This window comes from Acromyrmex echinatior, chromosome 4 (genome assembly GCF_024713525.1).
Source record: "Acromyrmex echinatior isolate Ae372 chromosome 4, ASM2471352v2, whole genome shotgun sequence".
NCBI lineage: Eukaryota > Metazoa > Arthropoda > Insecta > Hymenoptera > Formicidae > Acromyrmex > Acromyrmex echinatior.
The window spans coordinates 6,111,010-6,134,258 of NC_141855.1; the positions used below are offsets into that span (position 1 = coordinate 6,111,010).

At 33.4% G+C, this 23,249-nt stretch overlaps 3 protein-coding genes across 4 annotated transcripts in view; 2 read left to right on the forward strand and 1 right to left on the reverse strand.

The window, feature by feature from the left end:
* The first annotated feature begins 2,222 nt into the window (after positions 1–2,222).
* LOC105151926 (uncharacterized) lies at positions 2,223–6,671 on the forward strand. The gene is made up of 3 exons (XM_011065909.2): positions 2,223–2,465; positions 4,706–4,893; positions 4,988–6,671. Exons 1-3 carry the CDS (start codon positions 2,446–2,448, stop codon positions 5,146–5,148), a joined length of 369 nt encoding a protein of 122 aa, XP_011064211.1. The 5' UTR covers positions 2,223–2,445; the 3' UTR covers positions 5,149–6,671.
* A 1,268-nt stretch (positions 6,672–7,939) lies between these two features.
* Vlet (COMM domain containing 10 protein valette) lies at positions 7,940–9,786 on the forward strand. Its single transcript, XM_011065908.2, has 3 exons — positions 7,940–8,218; positions 8,477–8,840; positions 9,386–9,786. The coding sequence occupies exons 1-3, from the start codon at positions 8,190–8,192 to the stop codon at positions 9,584–9,586; spliced, it is 594 nt and encodes a 197-aa protein (XP_011064210.1). The 5' UTR covers positions 7,940–8,189; the 3' UTR covers positions 9,587–9,786.
* Positions 9,787–11,097: 1,311 nt separating this feature from the next.
* The window catches only part of LOC105151924 (uncharacterized), a 33,062-nt gene continuing 20,910 nt past the window's right edge, over positions 11,098–23,249 (reverse strand). For both annotated transcript variants that reach the window (XM_087405097.1, XM_011065907.2), the window contains exons 6-11: positions 22,595–22,894; positions 21,333–21,638; positions 20,459–20,761; positions 12,224–12,380; positions 11,885–12,045; positions 11,098–11,736 (exon numbers count right to left, since the gene is read on the reverse strand). In XM_087405097.1, coding sequence (XP_087261223.1) covers positions 11,411–11,736; positions 11,885–12,045; positions 12,224–12,380; positions 20,459–20,761; positions 21,333–21,638; positions 22,595–22,894 — 1,553 coding nt within the window. In that variant the 3' untranslated portion in view covers positions 11,098–11,410. The remainder of the gene's footprint in view (positions 11,737–11,884; positions 12,046–12,223; positions 12,381–20,458; positions 20,762–21,332; positions 21,639–22,594; positions 22,895–23,249) is intronic.

Below are 23,249 nucleotides of genomic sequence, written 5' to 3' on the forward strand. Positions count from 1 at the left end.
ATGTTGAAAATATATAGCACGCGTAACGTAAATTGTAGATTTTCAGCGTTGGCAATGAATTTTCGAGCACAGCCTCGTCTTGAATTTAATGTCAATCTCTAGAGAAATACTCATATACATATATATATTTCTTCGTGATAATCTTTCCCTCATCGCAATATAAGATAGGTCAGACAATATAAAGTCCAAAATCGAAACATAAACTGTGTCGATCGCTTTATGTTTTCGACTTCACGTTGTCTTTACTTATTACTTATTGAAAAAAGCGGAAGTCTAGGGATAATGTGAACGGAACCTGTTTCTAAAAAGAGATCGGTCCGCTCGAGAGGGCAACCGATTTCTCCGGCGAGCGGCATCGACTATATCTCGATTATATCTCAGCGTCGTTGCCACGAGGGGAAATCTCGCGTTTTATCGAGTATCCGAAAAGCAACCTGTAACATGGACGCAAAGGCGATGAGCAGCGATGCGCCGCTCATCGGAGCACCTTTCCCGTACACCGGAAGCGCTGCCATGCCGCGAAACTTCTAGAACTTTTCCAAGAATACGGACGTATACGCGATCATTGGGGATGTGGCGACCCTCGACCGGAGCGAACCACGAGTCACGACCTAATCGATATCGACGAGTCATTCTCAATGTGACATGAAGTCGGATGTTTTCGCACGAGGCGAAACACGATCCGTTTGCGTAAAATAAATATCGGCCGACGCGCGGCCGGAAGCGCGCGCGTATTTTTCGACGCAAGGTGGGATCTAATTGGACGAGCCGCAAGGTGGGAAGAGAAGGCCGTTTGTAGTAGAGGAAGAGGGGCAAGAAAGAGAGTGGGGACATCATCGAGAGACAGCGAGATGATGTCGCTGCCATCGCCTGAGCTTCGTGCCGCGAATAATCGAATGGCCGCGTTTGCGATGTTCGTATTCCCCTTATTTTCTCGCTCGCTTTCGATCGCTTTCGTTGGCGTGGGTAGTAATTGAACGCGTTTCCATTGATGCTTTCGCGAACGCGATCTCTCTCCGCGATGTCTAATGTATTTTGGAAATCTAACTAGCCCTACTCACCTCCGCCGATTGCAATAACACTTGAGAACCGGAGATATCGATGGTCTCAGAATAATTCTGATATATTTCAAAAATGCCTGCGTTAACAGGTTGGCATGCTTGATGCGAATAACGATAGTTTTGTAGATAATATCGTATACGAGAAAGAGAATCGCGTAATGTGTGGCGGTAAAGACCGAGGCATACTGAATAAGACATGAGCAATAGAGAATAAATATAACGATTTATCCACAATAAACGTATTGATGTGTAGGAATGAGAAGTGGGATCGATATACCTTCATTTACAAATTGATTTAATTTATGATATTACATATTGTGAATGTGGAACAATACATCTTATTACATCATTGACATTTTTTATCTTTATAGATAGAAAAGAAATTAATTTTCTACTCATTAAAAAATAATTAAAAATTGTACTTGGCGAATTACAGAACAAATGGACATTACATTATTGATTCGTTATTTAAATCTGATTATATTATTAACTATTCAAATATTTAACCAAATTAGAATTGTATTTGCTCTTCTGAATTAATAATTATATTTAAAAACTATACAGCAAATGGATAGATGTTACATATTTTATTCCCTTTTTTCATCACGTAACTTCTATTCTATTAGATATAAAATATTTAATAAAAATGTATTGATGCGACATTGTATGTCATGAGCATTAAATCTTAATTTACCATATTTTTTTTGTAAGAATTATATGTGAACTACCGTTTTTTTTTCGTCACATAAATTCGATTCTGCTAGGTATAAAATATTTAATAAAAATATACTAATGCGACGTAATACGGTGTAGACATAAAATATTGTTTCGTAACATTTATTTAATAATTAATCAAAATTATATTTAAGCTACAAAGCAAATGAACATATTACATCATTTATTCATTCTTTTGGTCATGTAAATATGCGATTCTGTCGGATGTAAAATATTGAATAAAAATATAGCGATGCGATGACATCGCGTGTCATGAGCATTAAATATTACCTTCCCAGTTGTTTCTAATATTTCGTTGCCCATTATTCATTCGATGATAGCTTTTCCCCTTGTACTCCTTGTAGTGCACGGCGCGCGTGCGTGTGTCGTCGACGGCGAGCGGAGCGCCATCTGTAAACGAGCGGGAAAGAAAAGCGTTTGAAGGCCGCCGGCCCGCCGCGCCGGCCGGGTTGAGTCGCTCGAGTCTCGAGCGAATCAGTGCGCGTTTCTCTCTGCCATTTGCGCGTCGGTACGCGGCAGCGGTGTTACCGGAATCTCCGACGTGTGCTTACCGGTGCGTAGAAGACGCGTAACCGCCGTGTCGGTTGAGGTGTGCTTTCACGAGTTCGTGTGCGGGAACGTGTGTGGATTACGATCAAAATCGATCGATATGGCGGACACGGAGGTCAAGTAAGTAATATATATGCGTCCGCCGGTGCGTAAATACGCGGCAAGCGGCGGATATCGATTCGATGGAAGAAAAATCGCGCGTACGGCGTCGGTTCCCTCCTTTTGTTGCGCGCCAAGCCGTTAACGTTCTCGCCGATCTTTCCCCGCGTCGATCATTCTCGTCGCCGACGTCGATGTCGTCGTCGTCGTCGTCGTTTCCTCATCGCCCTTGTTCGATCGCTTTCGAATTATCGCAAAGACGACAACGACGACAACGACGAGAAAGATTGTCGAGCACGAGGAGAGAGGAAGGGGGGACGTGCGGTGCGCGCCTGGAAGGGGGAAAAGAACGAATAAGCGAGCGATGCCCCTCTCTTTCTTCTCTCTCTCTCTCTATCTATCTCACGCTTGCGACAATACTCTCAGGCCGATTCGCGGTACGCCTAACGATCGCTGGAAATTACCTGCCCTTGCCGCGCGTACGACTCGAACCGACCCGACCCAACGCGTGCTCTACTTGCAAGCGGGTTTTATGGCGGGCATCGTCTCGTCCCGCGTCGGATCCTCTCTGTTTCTCCTTTCTACTCTTCGTGTCCCTCCGTTCGACCGTCCGCCCGCGCACGATCGAAGACGAGCGCATCGCCGCCACCGATCGGCGGCGATGGCGATGGCGGCGGCGGCGGTGGCGGTGGCGGCCTCGTGTTCCTTTTGTCCCTCGCGCTCCTCTCCGCTCCGACCACTTCGCTCGTTTGTTTACGTCGTCTATGTAGATGTGCGTGCATGCGCGCGCGTGCGTGATACATCGTATATACATACATACATATACACACACACACACGCACATGCAACGCACGCGTCGTTTTTCGCGGGAACCACCCTCGCTCGAGAAAGACAGAATGAATACATTGCGAGGACGATTCTTTCCGTCCCGACTCTCTTCTCACGTGACTTTCTCCCTCGCTCTCCTCGAGAGAAATCGTGTTCGGCCCTTCGTCTCGCGCATCGGCCCGAAAGCGGTCGACGACGTGTATCGATCTGTCGACTCGCGTTGATTAGACGTAGCCGACGATGATGATGACGACAGCGGCGATTTCATCGTCGGGAATCCTCCGCGAAGCGAAACCGATATAATCTCCAACGAGACTTAAGCCTGATGCTCCTGATAGGCGCGCGAAGGAGAGACAATCTATATTTATCCATCGATCGGTTTTTCAATTATACCGGTTCCGATCCCCCGTGACTCTCAAGACGAGTATAACGGCATATCCTTCGCGTTCCCCTTGCACGCGTGAGATACGATGTCGAAAGCATGTAAGGAGACGCGTATGTATCGCGGCGTTATACGTATTACACGCCGCGTTTACGACCGCGAGCGTCCAACGATTCGCCACGCTGAAGCCTCGTCAGTGTGGTTGATCGGTGCGAGCATCGCGATGGTGGTAGTAATTGCGATGTTGGCGGTCGCGACGGTCGGCGACGTGAAGGGGCGATTGAGGGGGTGACTGAGGGGGGTGGGGTGTTGCGGGGACGATATAATATTAAACTCGCTAGATGCCGCCACTGTTGGCGGCGTCCTATCTCTATTTCTCTCTGTTCGTCACGTCGTCCTTGTTGCTAGTCAGCAATGTGAAACGGCAGCAAATACCGAAGCCGGAGCGCGCCAGCAACGACTTGCCGGGAAATATATAATCGCACGAATTCGTGGTTTTTTATCGCGGTTCCGTTATAATTCTTGGCGTTAATATTGCTAAAACGATATCACTTTCATTGATCTTACTGCTTACTTTTGAATTAACTTGCTTATCAGTAATTGTTATGAATTTTTGCTTATGTAATCATTTATTATGTATGTGTCTTATATCGATATAGATGATAAATTATAATCATTGCAATCGCATAATTTAAATAAAAAATGAGATGTTTTTAACAATCATTTCATTATTCTATAAAGTTATCCTGATTGTGAATATTTCCATAATCAATATTCGAAAACAAAAAATTTAGTTACATGCATAATCTGTTGTGTATAGATAGATAAATTTTGTTATGATACTATGTTTCCGAAAATAGCATTCTTTTAAATGTTAAAACTAAAATATACTTGATAAACAAAATTTGATATAAGAGATAAAAATAGAGAGGTATGAAAAATAGAGAAAAAATAATAAAATTTAATATTAAAGAAAGCAGAGAGGACAAATTTTTAATACATTATATTGATATAACATGATAGAATACTATATCTACGTTATGATTTTCAGGGAAACAAAAGTCACTACTCCTCAGAAGAAGGTAGTGGAAGAGGAAAAGGTGGTGCAGGAGGAAATTGACGAAGATTCGAAAGCATCTGAAAATGGAGATACAAAGGAAACCAAAGAGAATGGCTCGAGCGAGGAGAAGGAGACTGATGAGAAAGAAGCAGAATCTACAGAAAACGGAGACTCGACAGGTATATATTATTATTGAAAAATTTTTGTCATTCTGTGTTTAAAAAAAAGATTTACAGTATATTTAATATATAATTTTTCTGCTTGCGATTTTAGATGCTCCAGCCGACAGTTGCTGCGTAAAGAGGAAATCAACGGCCGGAACTGATGCAGCAGAGGATGCACAAGATGGTGCGAGTCCCGAAAAGAAGTCAAGACTCGAGGAGAAGTGCTCCGAAGCCGAGAATAACGGCGACGCGGAGGAGGCCACGGCCTAATATTCTCTCATGTTTATTATTGACAGACAGACCTAATCTATAGATGCAATTTTAACTACCGAGTGTGAAGCCAGGGCAGATCGTCTGTGCATTTTCAGAGAGAAGATGGCGAGCATAAAAGAAAAAAAAAGAAGAAAAAATCCAGAAAAAACATTTTGACGTTTATTGCATTAAGAACTTTCTGTGTTCAGGATGATTGTGTGTGTCTCCCATAGTATTTCTTGCAATTGTTAATTGGAAATAGCGACACAAATCCGATATTTTTGAAGAAAATATCGCAATTATTACATTTTAATGTAAAGCATAAACAAACGGTGTTCTCTGTACTGGCATCCACGTGCATACATATTATATATTCACTTAGCGTTAGAATTTTAAGATAAGGAAATATACCGATAATGTTAGAAATAATATATTTCTAATTCATCAAAACAAACGGTGCGGTGTCTGGAAAAGGGGTACATTTGTGCAACATAATATTTCCACCTACTTGCTAGTCCTCATTGTTTCCGACGCACGGACACACATTGTATCTTATACCTATAAACGACACATACACACCTTGGACTATACATCGGAGATAGAATACGAATATTTTTCTGCGAATCAAAATACATTCCCGAAAATAGATTGACTTGTAACGTTATGACTGTTCGCCGACGAAAAACTTAAGAGAGCGCCATTTCTACAGCTAACTTTGAACATGCGTGTTTCACAATATTTTATTTATATAAATTAATTCTTGAAAAAAAAGCTTATCTAGATAAATTTTTTTATTTGGATAAATTGATTATGTTAACTTTACTAATACTTAGTATGTGTTTATGAGTAAATCTTATTCATTTTTTTTTTTCCAAGAGAAAGAATATTTTTGAAAAGAGTATTGTTTAAATCCATAATATGATTTTGTGTCAAACTCGTGACTTTTTAAAAATTGAAAGAAAATATTTCTTTTTATTATAATTGCACATTATACATACATACACACACGTATATATATATATATATATATATATATATATATATATATATATATATATATATAAAATTTACCTTACCTCGGTTCTCACATGTACCTATGTATGTATAGAAACGTTGAGTGAAAAAATATTTGTTTTGAATTTTGCTAATAATGTATAAAACAAGCATATTAATGGCAGTCATTTAATAATTAGAAACTGCAATTGGACATAAAGCCAAAATATTACAATTAAAATTAATTTCATTTGATGTAATTAATCCAAATTAATTATTGATTTGCATGTTATTCAAAACTTTTAAATAATTGTCAGATGTAAATCATCATTTCTCTTAGTTTGTAATGAGTTAGTTTCAAAAAGCTCCACTATCTTATATTTCGGTGACAATATGACAATAGTTCTTATAATTTTCAATGTCATTATTTTTGCTTCGTATGTAATAAATATAACTGTCGATCAGTGAGGGTAATAACATGTATGTTTAAGATTAAAAAATGGTAAAATGTGTTCAACAGCTAATACAAATAAAGATGGTTCTCTATATTTCTTCTTAGTTAATAAACTGTAGCCTAAATCAATTCTTAGCCTCCTGAAAAAGTTTATGACTATGTGAACTTTATTTTCCTCTTGGTTTCATTACAATTGCAATTTTTATAGGAAAAAATGATAAAGCGTCTTACTGAATCTCCATTTACGGAAGATCAAATTTGAATTTAAACTTATTTCTGTTTTTCATGGAATGCCATAATTTGTGTTAACCTAATTATCGTAAAATTAAATTTCATGATTTAAGGATTCTATTTCTGTAATTTTTCCGAAAAATTTTAATGTTATTTGTGTACATATATAGAATAGCAATTACAAGAATTGAATATGGATCTTTAACAAGTGAAGTTTTTTTAAGCATGCTAAAAATAGTAAAGATTCAAAGATACAAAATAGAATTTTCTTATAGTTATAATAATATATTGTTAAACGCGCGAAACTCATTCCTCTCTTTCAAATACTTTAAATATTTATTATTAATAAAATTATATTACAAATAATTATCATATAAATCTTTACGATTAACATTATAATATAAGAAATATTTTAAATGAAGAATGAAACTTATATTCAGCAAACAAAATGTTAGTAGTATATGCTATTAGTTTGTCAGCAGAAATTGATCATAATATGTCATTTCATAATCATTTAAACAGTTATGAAATAACAGCTAGTTTCTCCTCAGTTTTTGTAGTCTACCATTATATTTCTATTAATAGATTTCATTGTTTTCGCGGACAAAATGTAAATTATAGCGAACAGTAGTATAGTTTGCAAAGTCTTTTTTTTACAGATTTGATTATTCGAAATAATTGCGATTTTCTATCGTTATTAAAAATCGATAGAACAAAAATTACAAATATATTTCTCGAAATAATTGTGGGCTTTACAAGATCCATATTTTTTCGATTATATCTAAAAATGCAGACAAATTATATCATAATTATAATGTTTGTAATCGGCAATATCATCTTCAATAAATTATATATAACAGTTTTTCTTAAAGAATTTAAAATAAAAAATTGAAATGCATTTCACTAATTGATTATAAGGAACATGTCATATTTTTATCTATTAAATTTTTTATAACCGAACATATGCATAATTCGATCCTATAAAAATATTCTAGCAAGCGGAGGATAAGCAAAGAAATATTATAAAGAAATATTATCTCTTCGAGATGAAAAACCAGGAAAACCAAGACCATTAGATCGCACTGTATTGCAGTCGAGTGTAGATCATGTAGAACTTGTGCAGTATCTTATCAAAGTAAGATAAAAGTATCTAAATATATATAATCTATGGTTAAAGCCAGTTAAAGGTTAAAGTATGAGCCAGTATGAATACGCTTAGTGTTTAGTGACGTTTAGCAAATCAAGAATGTTAGGAATTCATAACATTACATGAATGGAGCTTCAGTTTTTCAAGACTTTTTTTCGAAGAGAAATGGATTTATGACATAACAACTAGAAGTTATATGAAAAATGATACATAAGAATTCATCTCACCTATAAGATGGCTGCTTGGATCAACATAACTTTAAAGTATATGCGTTAAAATATTATAAACATTATTAGCATACGTACTTTGATAGTTAATAGCAACATAAAAGATAATAGATAAGCCAATAAAGCAAACTTACAAGCGCTCCGAAAATAATCTTATTTTTGTTATTTTCATGGTCTGTGTTGTTTATATTAGCTGAACATAGTACATTACCTTAGTGTGACAACTTTTTAATTTTCTTGTTAAATTAATCTTATCAGTAACATGCAAATTTATCTGTATTATTGTTTTAACAGACTGGAGCAGGGTTTGAAGATAGTGGCTCGAGTGGATAATAGCAAATTCCGGCTTCTTGTTAACCGCATATGCCAGACCTTACAGTCGAGCATTGACACGAAGGTGTTCAATGAAGAGGAAGAGGAAAAGCTGCTAGTTTCCTTAGATCTGACGAAAGATGAATTAGCTCTTCTACTGGATACTATTACATCTATCTACACACAGGCTGCATGTAGCGTTGTCAAACCGTCTGTTATGGAAGCAGTCATAAAAGATAATTTTAAATTAGACGAAGAAAAAGTATCAATCTTTACAAATGCCTGGATGACTTATGGAAAGGGTATTGTAGAGAATCTAAGGCAACAGTCTATTTTTCCTACTCAGGTATTTCAATATAGATAAAAAAAGATATTTAACGAATTATACAATTAGTGTGCATTGATCATGGGGCGATTGAGAAAGGAATATATATATTTCTATATCGACTGAAAAATAATATCCTTTTTAGATGGTATTTAATATTTATTGTTTGTCACAATAAATATCACTACAAATCTTTGTGTTTGAAATAAGATGTTTATAGAAATTACTTAGAAAGTAGGAAGGTCTAAGTTTGAATTTTGGCTGAAGAGATATTTTTCGTCTATAAATAATTTCCTTGTAATTTTACCGAATATTCATTTAATATCAATAATATTAAAATGTACATCAATTTAATGTGAAATTAATTTCTATTTTTGCTACAAGAATATTTCAAGACTAAACAATTCATGATTCAAAAGCAAAAAAATAAAATGTATAATATTCATAAAAAATTAATATTACACATATTACTCAATGACTAAAAATATCAGTCTTTTTTATTCTGTGTTATATATATCTCTTGTAATTTATATTTATTAAACTACATTTCTCTTTTATTTGACAAGGTGAAAGATATCAACTGGTGCCTAAATGTGCAATCATCGTCCTCTGCAATTTCCAAAGATGCACGACCTGTAGCATTACTCCAACTAGGTCTGACTGGTGATAAGTCATCTACATTAACAGTGGAGTTTGACAAGAAGCAATTAACAGAGCTTTATTATAATTTAGAAAAAATCCAAACTCAGCTAGATGCTCTTAAATAACATGATTAATATAGTTATTATATACTACGCTTGTATACTATAAGTAATCAATAAGTGTAATTTATTATGTAAAAATATATTTTGCAACATGCTTTTTTACATGTTTATTAGATTATCACAAGTGCGTGCTACTGTTATTTTATTTTTCTAGTTATTTTCTAACATATTGTATATTTTTTAATAAATTGCAGTGAAAATAATTTTACATTTATTTACATACATATACAGGTGTCTGCTTTTTAAAAACAAATTTAATATTGATCTTTGTCGCAATGAAGATAAATCTTTGGTAAATTAATTTTGTGAAGCATCAAAATATAGCTTCTAGATAAATATATATTATATTTTTATTTTCTCGACAAATGTTTATGAAAATATAATCTTTATGAAAATATAATCATACCTTTATGAAATGAATTTAAAATAATTATTACTGTCATGTTTCAATTAAGTCTCAATTTCATAACTCATTTCTCATCAAGTCACTTTATAATTTAATATAATAATATTCCAATTTTGTTTTAATTCTATAAATTTTTAATTTTCATTTTTACTACATTTTTGTTACAAAATTTTGTTACTTTATTTATTTTGTTTACTAAAAAAATTAAGATTTAATGCTTGATTGATCTTACTACTTTTCAGATACTTGTTGATATTTACAGAATATTAAGATCAATTTAAGATGCCTATGAGTATCAATGTAATTAAATTGCTTAATTATCAATTGAAATTACATCATTATACAATATATAAATGAATTTGATAGTAATAAATATTTACTTATAAAAAATATACATTGAGAGATCATTGTCAACTTGTACACATTTTTGTGATATTTTTTACCAATATTATTGTTTGTGATGAAATCGTAAACTGCCGTGTTTTGCTGCAACACATGCACGATGAGACAAAGAGAATGTCTGTGCTGGTGTTCTGTCGCAATCCTACCATTCGCTGGCATCACTTCTATAGGAAGAGGTCGATTATGTCTACACTTTACAGTTATGATCGCGCCTTTTCTCTTTGAAGATAACATCAAACTGGTTATAAAATTAATAAAATTCTTTTGTCTATTTATATTTACACTAGTAAATTTGCGTAATGTTCTCTCAACATATGAATTGTTAAAGAATATTATTACAGCCACTCTTGTGATATTTTTTTATAATAGACATATTGACACAAATTCAAAAAGGATGTATTATAATGATTCTTTTCCTTTTAAAGAAAAATTCTATAAAAACGTGTTTAATCAATAAATATTAATTGATAATCCTACGCGCTATTTAATATATCAACTTAAAACATGTAATGACCATCAGTTGTGAGCCACTCACAATACAAAGATTCCATTTGACGCTACAATGTTAAATGACAATTTTTCTTATTTAACATTTGATCAACAATAAGAATGAAATAATTCTAAGAACACTGTGAGCATCATATAATAACATACAATATGTATCGAGATGATTGTTTAGCATCATGGAAAAAGGATAACAATTAGATGCGATAGAAAAGATCTAGAGTATTGACTATTAAATGTACATTTACAAAATTTTTTAAGAAAACATACATCTGTTTTTATGTAATTATTTCTTATGCTAGAAATATACAATAATGTTAAAATTGTAAGAATATGTCCTTATTTTGCATGTATTTAATTATACATATATATTGTAAAATTATATATTTACACAAATTTATGAAAGTTGTTAAAGTTCTATACATACTATACGAAATATTAATTTTCAAGTGTTCGTAACTTTTACAAAACATAGTCTTTCTGCTTCTCTAATTTAAATATTGATAATTAATATATTATAATACACCATTCTCGAAGGTTTTAGATGGTATTCCGTGAACCTTCTCCACACGTGGACTTCTGTTAGGCAAGACGCTCTCAAGGCTCGAACTGTGACTGTTGTCTTCAACAAATTGAAAATTGATCTTTCCCTGATTCTCAGTATGTTTCTCTCTGCATGATCTCGCGCTTCGTTTCCTTTTTTCAGGAGGTAAGGTTTCCAAAATTTCAGGTGTCTTACGGATAAAGATTCGCGCCTTGCACACCACCAACACCACTACTATTATCATCAGAAACAAAACCACGGCCGTTAGAGTCCCCACAATCCATCCTAGTTTCTCATCTGCACGCGATACAAAACATATCAAAAATTATTTCTTGTGTTGCGAGAAGGATGTACAAGATATAATAAAAATGGAAAACTAATAAACTATAAAATGAAAAATGAATAATGAGATTTCTAATAAAATGTGTGCAATGAAAGCAAAGACCTGTTAAAGTATTCAACAGAACAAGGGTCGCGCTTCCTATCTCGACATCGGCATTATCATTGTTGATTGTAAATCGGCAGGTCCATTGTCCTAGATCAGTGTGATCCGGTTTGAAGATCAGCTTGCATACACCTGTAGTGTAATCCATTTGCAAGTTGTGCCTGCATTACGGCAAAAAAAATGTGCGTTACAATGGATGCAGATAATAAGAAAGACAATATAATATGTATTAGGTAAATACCACGGAAAGTTCGTATCGTTTTTTCAAGAGATATATTTATAGGAGAAAAAAAGACACGAAACTTTCCGCGGTATGTAATATACTGCAAAAGATGTTACCTTGTTTTTTTTGCAAGCTGCCTGCTGGAGTTTTGATATACGTGAACATTTGGAGCGTGAATCCAGTGGCATTTGGCCTCCGATGACACAGATCCGACTCTACACGCAAGAGTGACCATTTTGTGAGGTGCGGCCCAAACTGCGATAGTGACGGGCTCTAAAAAAACAATCGATATTTCTTGAATTGATCTTTCTTTTAATTCTTACAGCCTCAAGGATTTATCAAAATCCACAGTTCATCAAAAATATTTATCAAAAGTATTATATATTGTTAAATTTAATGTACATCTTGCTTAGCGTTATACAATAAACTTTCGAATATTTTAAGTGCGAAAAATATTAAAATATTTATGATTACATTTTTTTTTATTAAACAAGTTTTTCTCTAAGATTTCTGAATTTTTAAAAATCGCTTTTTTGTTAAATCAGCAAATTTGCTTTTAACATGGATTTTTCTTGAGACCATCAGGAAAGCAGTTTTTGAAGTTTTTCCCACTCACCAAAAATCGCTAAATCTCCAGTGCAGATTATCCATTTTGATCACCAACCACCATACGTTTGTGCATCGATGACTGTCGTGGCTTGATAGATGTTTGAATCGTTAGATCGTGCAACGCTGATTTCGCGTGCATTGATGACATTAGAAAAATCCCAAAAGAAATATTTCAAGCGCTATACTTATCAGACAATATTCAAACATTTTAATGTTAGATGTAAATGTCACAAGTAAACTGTGAAATAAAAATTATATAATATTAAAAATATTGTTTTCTATTAAAATATCAAGTTATTATAAGGACGATTTACATGAAATATTAGATATAGAAATATTTCATATACTTATGTGTGTATAATTTTGTATTACTATCGCGTTGCTTGAAATCGATAGACATTTTACTAAATGTAACAACTAAATGTAATATAACTTCTTCGTGTAAATGTCATATTTCTCTAAAAAATTAGCGCCTGCAATATTTTTCCGTGGATATATTTGATTAAGTATCGCTATTTGTGTTGTGCATCAGTTTGAAATTGTGGCAGCCGCCTTAAACTCGAAAAGAGCTCCTTCAGGTTCAGCTGTAATGTAGTTAGTAACGGGATGATGAAAATGAGAAGGTTGCTGTGACATTTTCACATTATTATTTATTTAGACGAGAAAGAAAAAAAAATAGTTTACAGCAACTCAGAGACTCAAAACGCGCTCGAAGACGCGCGAATACCTCGCGGTGCTTAACGATATTTAATGGCACATGAAGATTCATACACTCTGCGAGTGAATCGCTGCTCAAATTTGATCGCGTGCATATTTTGTCATCATAATTATTTGTAAAGCACAGCATTAACGTAAAATATAATATCTGCATTCGTGATTGAACAGATAATTAAATTGCCTCTGTAATTATGTCAGTTTAAATTAAATTTGTTTGAAACTTTTCAAAGTAAAGTTTACGGTTCAAGAAATATTTAATTACCGGAGACCTAAAACGACATGATGATACCTTTGCACTATTGATCAACGAGCTGAGCGAATGTTACTCGTCGCGAACATGAATTTTCTGAACGCTAAAACCTTAAACGCTAAAAATTGCCTACTTAGTATTAAATGCACTAGCGGCTAATCATAAGTCATAATCATGAATCGTATATATAACGATATATAACATATATCAAAATCAACCACAAGTTAAACAGTAAACATGATGAAAGACAGAAGCGCGATATTAACTTAAGGATGATGACTTTTTATAATAAATAATGTGAAATGTGGGACGGGAGACGCAGTCAGTGATGCTTGTGTATACATTTATCTATCATCGTTTAATACTCTCATTTAGATAATTTTTTATTAATTTGTAACTTATTTATTGATTCTACTATATTTTTATATATACAAAATATATGTATTTCATAAAAAACACATTGAGTTTTAAATCATCATTCAATTATTTGAAAATAGACTAAGAAAGTATAAGCAATTATCATCGTAACATTATTGAATCAGGAAAAATTATCTAATTTTAATTAAATTTAGACAAGAAATTAATTATTTGATCTTTTTTCTGTAATCTATGTAAATTCGTAGACAATACAGGATACTATGTGAGAATCTTTTTGTATAAAATATTTTCTCTTATATATAATTTTTTAATTTATTAATTTATATACATATATCGATGTTAAGATAATCGATTTCGCGCTTTATTTAACTAAAATGTTTGTTAACTAAATGCAAAATCTCATTTAAACGCAGTCTCGCCGTTAAAAATATAAATAGGAAATTGTGAATGGCATTGCTAATAGTAAATATTTTTAACGAAGAAAATAAATCCATAATTGAGAACGAATGTAAAAAATAAGAAATATAATAAACTTTTCATTTTTATCCTTTAATGGCTATTTGCAATATAGCTACTTTCTTTTATTATATCTACTAATAAACAATAATACCAATTAGTGACAATAGTAAATAATAATACTAATCACAAGGCCAAAACTAATAATGCTAATCACTACCAAACACAAGGGGAATGCGTGTAAATAAATATACAAGTACTTGATGCTTCCCTCTCTTTATTATCTTTCTTTTGAGATGTTTTTATATACTTATACCACGGTTTGATCACGACTTTCACATGAGCTTGAGTGTGCGATTTGTTTTTCGTTACTAAATAACTTGCCTAGGCGTTTTTCACGTAAGTTAGAATTATTCTGTTATGTCTCATAAAAAAAAATTTGTACATAATTTTTTAAATATTTTCTCCGTTAATTTGGAAATTCGATGAACAAGCGCTTGGACACAATACATATCTTATACAAATATATTTTATACAATACTACATCTCGCAGATTATTTTCTCTTAATGTTGCGTTTTATATGACAACTAGTCAATATTGAATCTTTTCTGTATTTTAATTCTTTTGTTATATTGAAAAGCATCCGAACCGTCTATAATTTATTATATTATATTAATAAAATTTATTTACACGCATTTACCTTGTGTTTGATTTTGATTGACATTATTGTTTATTAATTTATTTCTGTAGTCCTTTTCTTTTTAACTTATATATGTGTTATATTATAATATATGTTATACTGCAATATGTAATTTATTCAATCTTGTTTCATATCTTTATTATAAATAAAAAGCAAATATTTTTTTATTATATCATTATTATTTTCGTATTTTAAACAAAAAAATTCTTGCAACATGAAACGAAATTTCAATTTTATCTAATAATATTTATATGTGTCTAATTTTAAAATTAAAATGTTTTTTAACACATATTAATTTATATGTATGAGAAAGAATAATTTGGCGATAATAACGTGGATGAAGGCATGGATGAATTACCGTGGAAAAAATCGCAATTAATTACAACTCATGTGAAGCCTTCTTAATCTCTAGGGATAACAAGAAAAGCCGACAGGATTGTTAATTTATGGTTTACCAGGCGGCATACAACGAACCGATAAATCTCACGGTTTATCGGAGAATCTCGAATGATGAACGGTAATGGGCACTACCGTCTTTGATAATGCAAAATGATCTAACACTAGTAAATGCAAATGCACGACAACGTAATTAAATTAAAAATGAATACCACATCCGCGATAAAGCAAAGAATGTTGACGTAATGCGTAATCGAATGATAATTTCGTGATCTTTATATGCATGATATTTAAAAAATGTACTTGGATTGTCGCTGTAAATGTAGTTTATAGTGACAATCCAAGTACATCTTTTTTATATACTTTTTCACGTTCTGTTCAAGAGTTTTGCACGATTTAATCTTATATTAAGATTAAATCGTGTAAATTGCATACATATTTTTTGTATATATGGACACTAAATGAATCTTTATAACTTTAATAAAAATGCATTATTTTTCAACAAATTTCTTTTTTCAGAAAAACACGAAATGTCGAATAAAAAATCAGATAGCCAATAGTTCTTAGATCCAATTCAGCTACGTTTGATTTATTTTCTACTATAAAATCTCATAAAATTAAAAAAAAATATGACTTTTCTCACTGAATTGTAAAACATAAAGAAAAAATTCACAAGAATTCTCAAAAGAAATTTCCGAGAATGCCAGCGATTTTTCGGCAAGTTTAACAAATTTATAAGCCTAAGATAAAAAAAATACAAGGATATAATTAAAAAATTTTAATGTAAAATTCTTTTCTGAATTGCACAGAAAGATTTTGCTGAAGTATTAAAGAATTTAGCTAGATACAGATCTGAAAATAATATTTTTGGACCGTTAAAATAATTGGTGATTTAGAGTAACTCCGTGTCCTTGCAAAGACGTATTCCTAACTAAATTCTGAGACAATTTTTCCTTTATAAAAAAGAAGAGTTTCTCTAAGGACTGATTTCAGCATCTTCCAGATTTTATTCAAACACATAAAAATCGATTTCTTGAGGTCAATTACATTCAATTAAAGTGATTTTAGCTTAAACAGAGCGATGGAGTTGCCATAAAAGTCTCCATAAGGCCGTTTTCGACCTATTTCAATTTCATTTTAAATGACACCTATTATCATGTAATTAGTCAACCTTATATTTACCACCAACACTCTTATAGTTTTATCTTTTCGGTGTATTTTATAGACATACGTGAAGGAACAGTAGGCGTCGCCTAAGAAATCAACTTGAAGTATGCAGCACTTTTTGTTGCTGTGTTATAAGATAACAAGTGTCAAATATGTTTAAGCTAAAATCACCTGATTTCGATAATTCTTACAATAATAAAATGTTTCCGATTATTTAAAATGAAAATGAAATCGAAAACCGGCCTTATGGAGAGACTCTTATGTAACACTATCGCTCCGTTTAAACTAAAATCACTTTAATTGAATATAATTGACCACAAAAAATCGATTTTTATGTGTGCGAAATTGGTTCTTATAGAGACTCCTCCTTTTTGTAAAAATCATCTCAGAATTCAGTTAGGAACACGTCTTTGCAAGGACATTCTGAATATCCTGTATAGGACGCTCTAATTAAAATGTTAGAAATTTTTGCAACACATAGTGAAGAAAGTCACTTTCAGAAAATTATTTTCGGATTTATATCTAATTAAATTTTTGGATACTTCAGTAAAACCTTTCTGTGCAAGCGATACTCGATAATTAATAATTTATTATATCCATCAAAACTAGCAGTTCTAAGCTTTATCACGCTATTATACCCAAACAACACAGTGACGTTCAAAATACGTTTAATAAACGTTATAAAAATCGTATACATAATAAACGTATAAACTGAAAATAAACATTTAAAGTTTAATACGTTTTTTAATGAAGTTTATGAGACGTTTGTAACGTTTATTAAGCATTTTTTTAGAATATAGTTCTTATACGAGACATTTCGACGTTTTAATAAACGTTACGTTTAATATTAATAACGTTTATTTCACGTTTTTATACAAATAATAACATAAAAACGTTTCGATTAAATGTTTTTTAAACAAATATTGTCTGCTTGGGTATTCTACTTAATCAGATATAATACTGCCTGAGACAGAGCGCGAAAATTGCTATCTTAGACATACTAAAGGATTTGACTATCCTTTCAACGATCGTTACGCGTCGAAATAGATGACAAAACTTAATCGAAGCGGCTTAAAGTCGTTCTCGTACAGTCATCTTTTATGATATACAATAAAATCGATCGCGATTGTTTCTTTAGCACACACGTGGGCAGCGAACAGCCCGGCAACATTCGCGCTTCCACATCTATATGAAAAAAACGATTCTGCTAAAATATTTAAAAATTTAAATATGTAAATACGGATTTAAAAATAATTTTAATGGACTATCAAAATGATTATGTAACTCAAGCGTGATGAGCAATGCTGCAAAAAATTTGAATACTCCAGTAATTATGATGAAATTTTTTATTAACAAAATATTACTTTTTTCAATAATGAGTGACATTTCCAATTCGTTACAAGTAAGTTTGACTTTTCTAACTCTAATGTTATCACCGTTATGAAAAATTCACAATGTCATTACCAAATTGTTATTGTAACAAAGTAATGATAAAAAATAACGGCATACAACGCGTACTTCTATTCCTTGCTTTTAGATAAAATAATCTTGAAAAATATACAATCTATTTTATTTTTTGTTAATAAATACTTTGCTAATTAATGTTTATTTTAAAGAATAAGATTTTTTTTAAAAGATACCTCTCCTGCACGAATACTTTTTGCACTCACTGTAATCATTTTAATAGTCCAACCAAATTATTTGCTAATATAATAGGTATCTAGCTAAATTTTTAGATACTTCAGCAAAACCTCTTTTTTCCGTGCGTAATCTAAAATAAAGCTTCATCAGACATGCAGATCTATCACCTTCCACCCATAATAATTTTCAGGACGTTTGAGGTTCCATGATCAATTGGATTTGCTTTCTCGTAACGTCGTTATCAAGCATGGATCCTCGTCACTTGGAGGACAACAGATGTGGGACGATGAGTTATGCACAGTTTATCTTTCAGTTGAACGACTAGGTAGCTGTAATGAGGCCAATGAGGACTGAGTTATCGTCACCCACCAACTTCGTAAATATTGAAACTAACTTTCCTTATTGCAACGAGACATGTCAAATTGCTTAAAAAGTAAAAGCAACTTATTTGGTAAAATTAAGTCCCTCGTGAGATTTTATATAATCTCTGTTCAATATTGAGTACAAAGATTGTAATAATTCTGTAAAGGAAATCGTCCAATCGATTTTTTAAGAAAAACTGCTAATTCTTTGACAACTTATTAATTTCGTTAATTAATAATGTTTTCTGATTGTTCGCATTATAACATGAGGTCCAAATTATGTTCGTGTCGAAGAAGCTTTATTTATCACAGATTGCAAAGACGTGCGTCTTTGAATCCATGGCCTATACACGCATATATCGCGGCACGTGCAGTTCTCATACTCGTACAGCTCGTCTGGATGCTTTCACGATCGCGGTTTATTGCGACAGTCGTCACGACAAGGCCATGGATTTTCATTGTAAATAATAAATTCAAACGTATATAATATATACGTCCTACAATTTTATTTTCACAGAGACGCGACTGTAGCCAGGCTTGGAACAAAAGTCTTGAGTATATTTCGTGAAACTCAGAACGTGACGATTACAGATTTGATATAAAAAACGGAAAGAACGATTTTGCTAAAATATCTAAAAATTTAGATAGATGTAGATCCAAAAATAATTTTGTCGGACCATCAAAGTAATTACATAGGAAACTTAAACCCGATGGGCAATGCTGCAAAAAATTTTGAAATTCTAATAAAAAAACGTTCTTTCTGTGAATAATGATTTGAAAGTTAAGGATGAGATAAAAAATTTCCACGTCGTTTGATAACAATAATGTCTATTAAATTATAATCTGTGCTATTTTGAGCCATTACCATTACGTGATATAGTTGCCCGTCAATTTGAGTTTCATGAAATATACAGATGACCGGTGCAACCGAAGGTGCAAGTTCTTCCACACGCGAGAGATCCTTTTCCACGTGACGGCTTGCTTATATGGTCCTTATGTGCGCTTCTTGCACGCAAGATCCTTCTCACGCGAGGCACTCTGAGAAAATTTATTGTATCCTAATGCGACGCCTTGGACATAATACATATTCAATGATAAAGCCGTCCCCGACGAACTTTATGTACTCGTGTAAAATGTTATCGATTCAGTCCGTTTCTGTCATTGATGAAAAGTCCATGAAATGAAAGTAATTGCAAGAATCAAAATCTCTTTTGGTTGATGATGAATCAAGGCCTCCGCAAATAGAAGAATGGAATGTGATTATATTTTTTAGAACTATCGACTGTAAATTAAAAAGTAGAATCTAAATACTAAAGATGCGTGGAATGCGAGAACATTTATTACAATAATCGAATAGTGTAAATTAAGAAGAAGGATCTAAATACTATGAAAAACGAAGGGACAAGCTGCGTATACACTTCAAAGATTTAACTAAAAAGATCGACGGTTTGAAAAGGAAATAGGCAAACGCTGAATTAATAGTAACACAGTACTCTTAAGTCCTCCTCTATATTCTCTGAGTATTTAGATCATTTGTAATTTACAGTATTCCATGGCGCATAATTAAGCCTAGACCGCAGAATCACGCGACGATCGATTAATGGTGCTTCCTTCATCGTAGCGATGAAGAAACGACACTAAACCGAGCGTCTTATTGTTAGTTCTCGATGATACCTGGCTCGAGAAGGCTCAGCTTCGCGGGTGGCGCATCCGTATAGTTTTGCTGGCCGTGTATCCTAGCTCCGCAGGTCCACAGACCTTCCTGTTCGGCGAGAGCATGGCTCAGGCGGACGCTGCAGTCGCGAGCCTCGTTTCCGGCTGCTGGGAACTGCTTCACCACTACGGTGGTGTTAGAATTGACTGGATTGAGTGACCACCGGCACTGCTCCACTGCCGAGGATGTCACGCAGCGCAACAGAACGCTGCCGCCGGAGGAGATTTGGATATCCTGCGACAGCTCTGAGAACTTTACTTCCTCTGGAAAGAGATGTTAGCGACACATTAGAATCAGAATTAGAATGTGAAAAATTAAAATGAAAATTAATCCACTGTGGTAGATTAGAAACAAATTTCCAAAAAGGTAATGGATTCGATTTGATACTCATCTTTCAGTTAATCAATGCATCAAAGGAGCAATAATAATCCAATTCCTTAAGTTAAATAACAATTTGTTATTTTTAACTTTTAATTTTTTAACGAAATATAAATGTCAAGATATAACTCAATTATATATATATTAATATATGCACTTAGTAAATAACAAACTAAACTTGAGTCAAATTTATTACATTTTTTTTTAGTTAAATTCTTTAACTTAGTTGTTTTAGTTAAATTAACGACATTGAGTAGAGATATAATTTGATATTATGAATTTAATAATAAAAAAATACAAAATTTACTGACTTTAAGTAATTGCTAATAAAAAAAAAAAACGTTTTAATTAGCCAAACTATGAAGTTATATTTGACCCCGACCCTACCATTAGAGGACTAAAGATCAGAAAGAAGAGAAAAGAAGACTACATAAAAAAATCGTAAGCATCTTTTACCTTGCTCGTAAACCACGAGTTTCGCAGGCGGCGATGTCAGAACGGTATTGAGCGACACGATGGAAACCTGACAACTCCAGTAACCCTGCTTCTCCGTGTACACATGCGGAAGGTGAAGCGAGCAATCGCGACCGAGATCACCGTTGCTCGGAAATTCATTAAGGACGATCTCCGGATCACTGCCGTGCAACGGCTTCCACGTCCACACGCATTTTTCCACGCGGCTGCTGGTGACGCACTTCAACGTGGCCTCCGCACCTACTGGCACCGCCGTGTCAGTCGGCACCTCGACGAAGCTTACCTTAGCTGGAATCGGCCGTCATGATAAGAAAAATTCACGATTAGAACCCGACGGGAAAAGTACGTGGAAAAAGTACATTTAGATCTATGTGAATAACGGTGAAATCTTTCTTTGCCGAAAGAAATGCACGTAAAAAATAAAATTTTGAGAAATTCCTAACGACGCAGCATTGTGTAAATTTTAGATGAAATATTAGATGATATTGAAAATTTTGGAAAGAAGTCTATACAAATATATGTTCAATTTTTGAAATTGATAATATTGTAACAAAAAGTTTTAATCATAAAAATATTAATCATAAAAATGTAATATATAATTATGCATACTTACGTATCGTTTCTTAAAATTTTGAATTTTGAATACCTAATAATTTTTTATCTTCAAAACGTCTTCCCGGGAAGATCAAATAAAATCGAATTTAATTAGTCATTACAATTACTACTCTACGAATGCAATTTGTAACTGCGTTAGAATTAGTTTTCATTTAATATAAATGTTACATTAGACAAAATGTAAGAGAAAGGTGAAATGTAAAAAGGGAAAGTGCAGTCGAATTATACGAGATCGAATTACACTAAATTCCGATATCAATAACTCAAAGTGTAAATTTTTAATTATTTCTTTTTTTTTTCATTATAGTTAGTCTTAATATTCTGAACATGAGATCTTAATTTCACGATTAAAGACAAAAAGTACAAACATTTGAAACAGATGTTATTATGCAATTACTTTAAATTTCTTAATATTAACACCGTTTTTCTACAAGCAATCAATTTTCACATCATCTCACGCCAAGACATCAATCCATTCGTGATTGCGCGAAACATTACCGTAATTGCACGAGTATTCTTTCGCACGGCGCTCATAATTGCATGGCGATCGGATCGGACGTCCGATAACGATCACACAATTGTAGGGTTTGGGCATATTTATTTCTTAATTAAACGTAACCATCGCGTACCTGTAGGCAGGAGGCTGACAGTCGCCGCGGGCGCCGTGTGCAGGATACCGTCGGGCGTCAAACGTACCCCGCAAGTCCACAGACCCTCCTCCTCGTACAATATGTTCTTGAATCGCACGGAACAGTCGTGTTCAGCATCCTTGTTTGGAGTGAACTTCTTCACCATCAGTGGTTCCTTGCTCGAGTTCGACGCCCTCCATGACCACTCGCACTGTATCACCGGCTTGTTCGCCAAGCACCGTAGGAAGACCGATTCGCCGGCTGCAACCTGCACGCCGCGCGACAACTGCACGAACTCGACTATAAAAGGGAAGCAAAAGCTCTTCGATGGTTTTTCAATCGCGGAATGGATCGCATGGCGTAAGATCGATCGGAGTCATCGTGACGCAAAGTAAATGTGACATTGTTGAGTATTTTTCAATATTCAACAGTTACTAATAATTATTTCACAAAATTATCAAAAGCAGCTGGTTTTAAATATATATATATGTGTGTGCGTAAGAGACATCATTCGAATCACTGAAAAATGATTATTAATTGTATTAAAGATGTTCGTACCAATTATTTAACTTGTTAAAATATATAGGAGAGCGTTGAACTTTAAAACAATAAAAAATTATGTAATTTTTATGTTATTTAAAATATGTGCCTTACA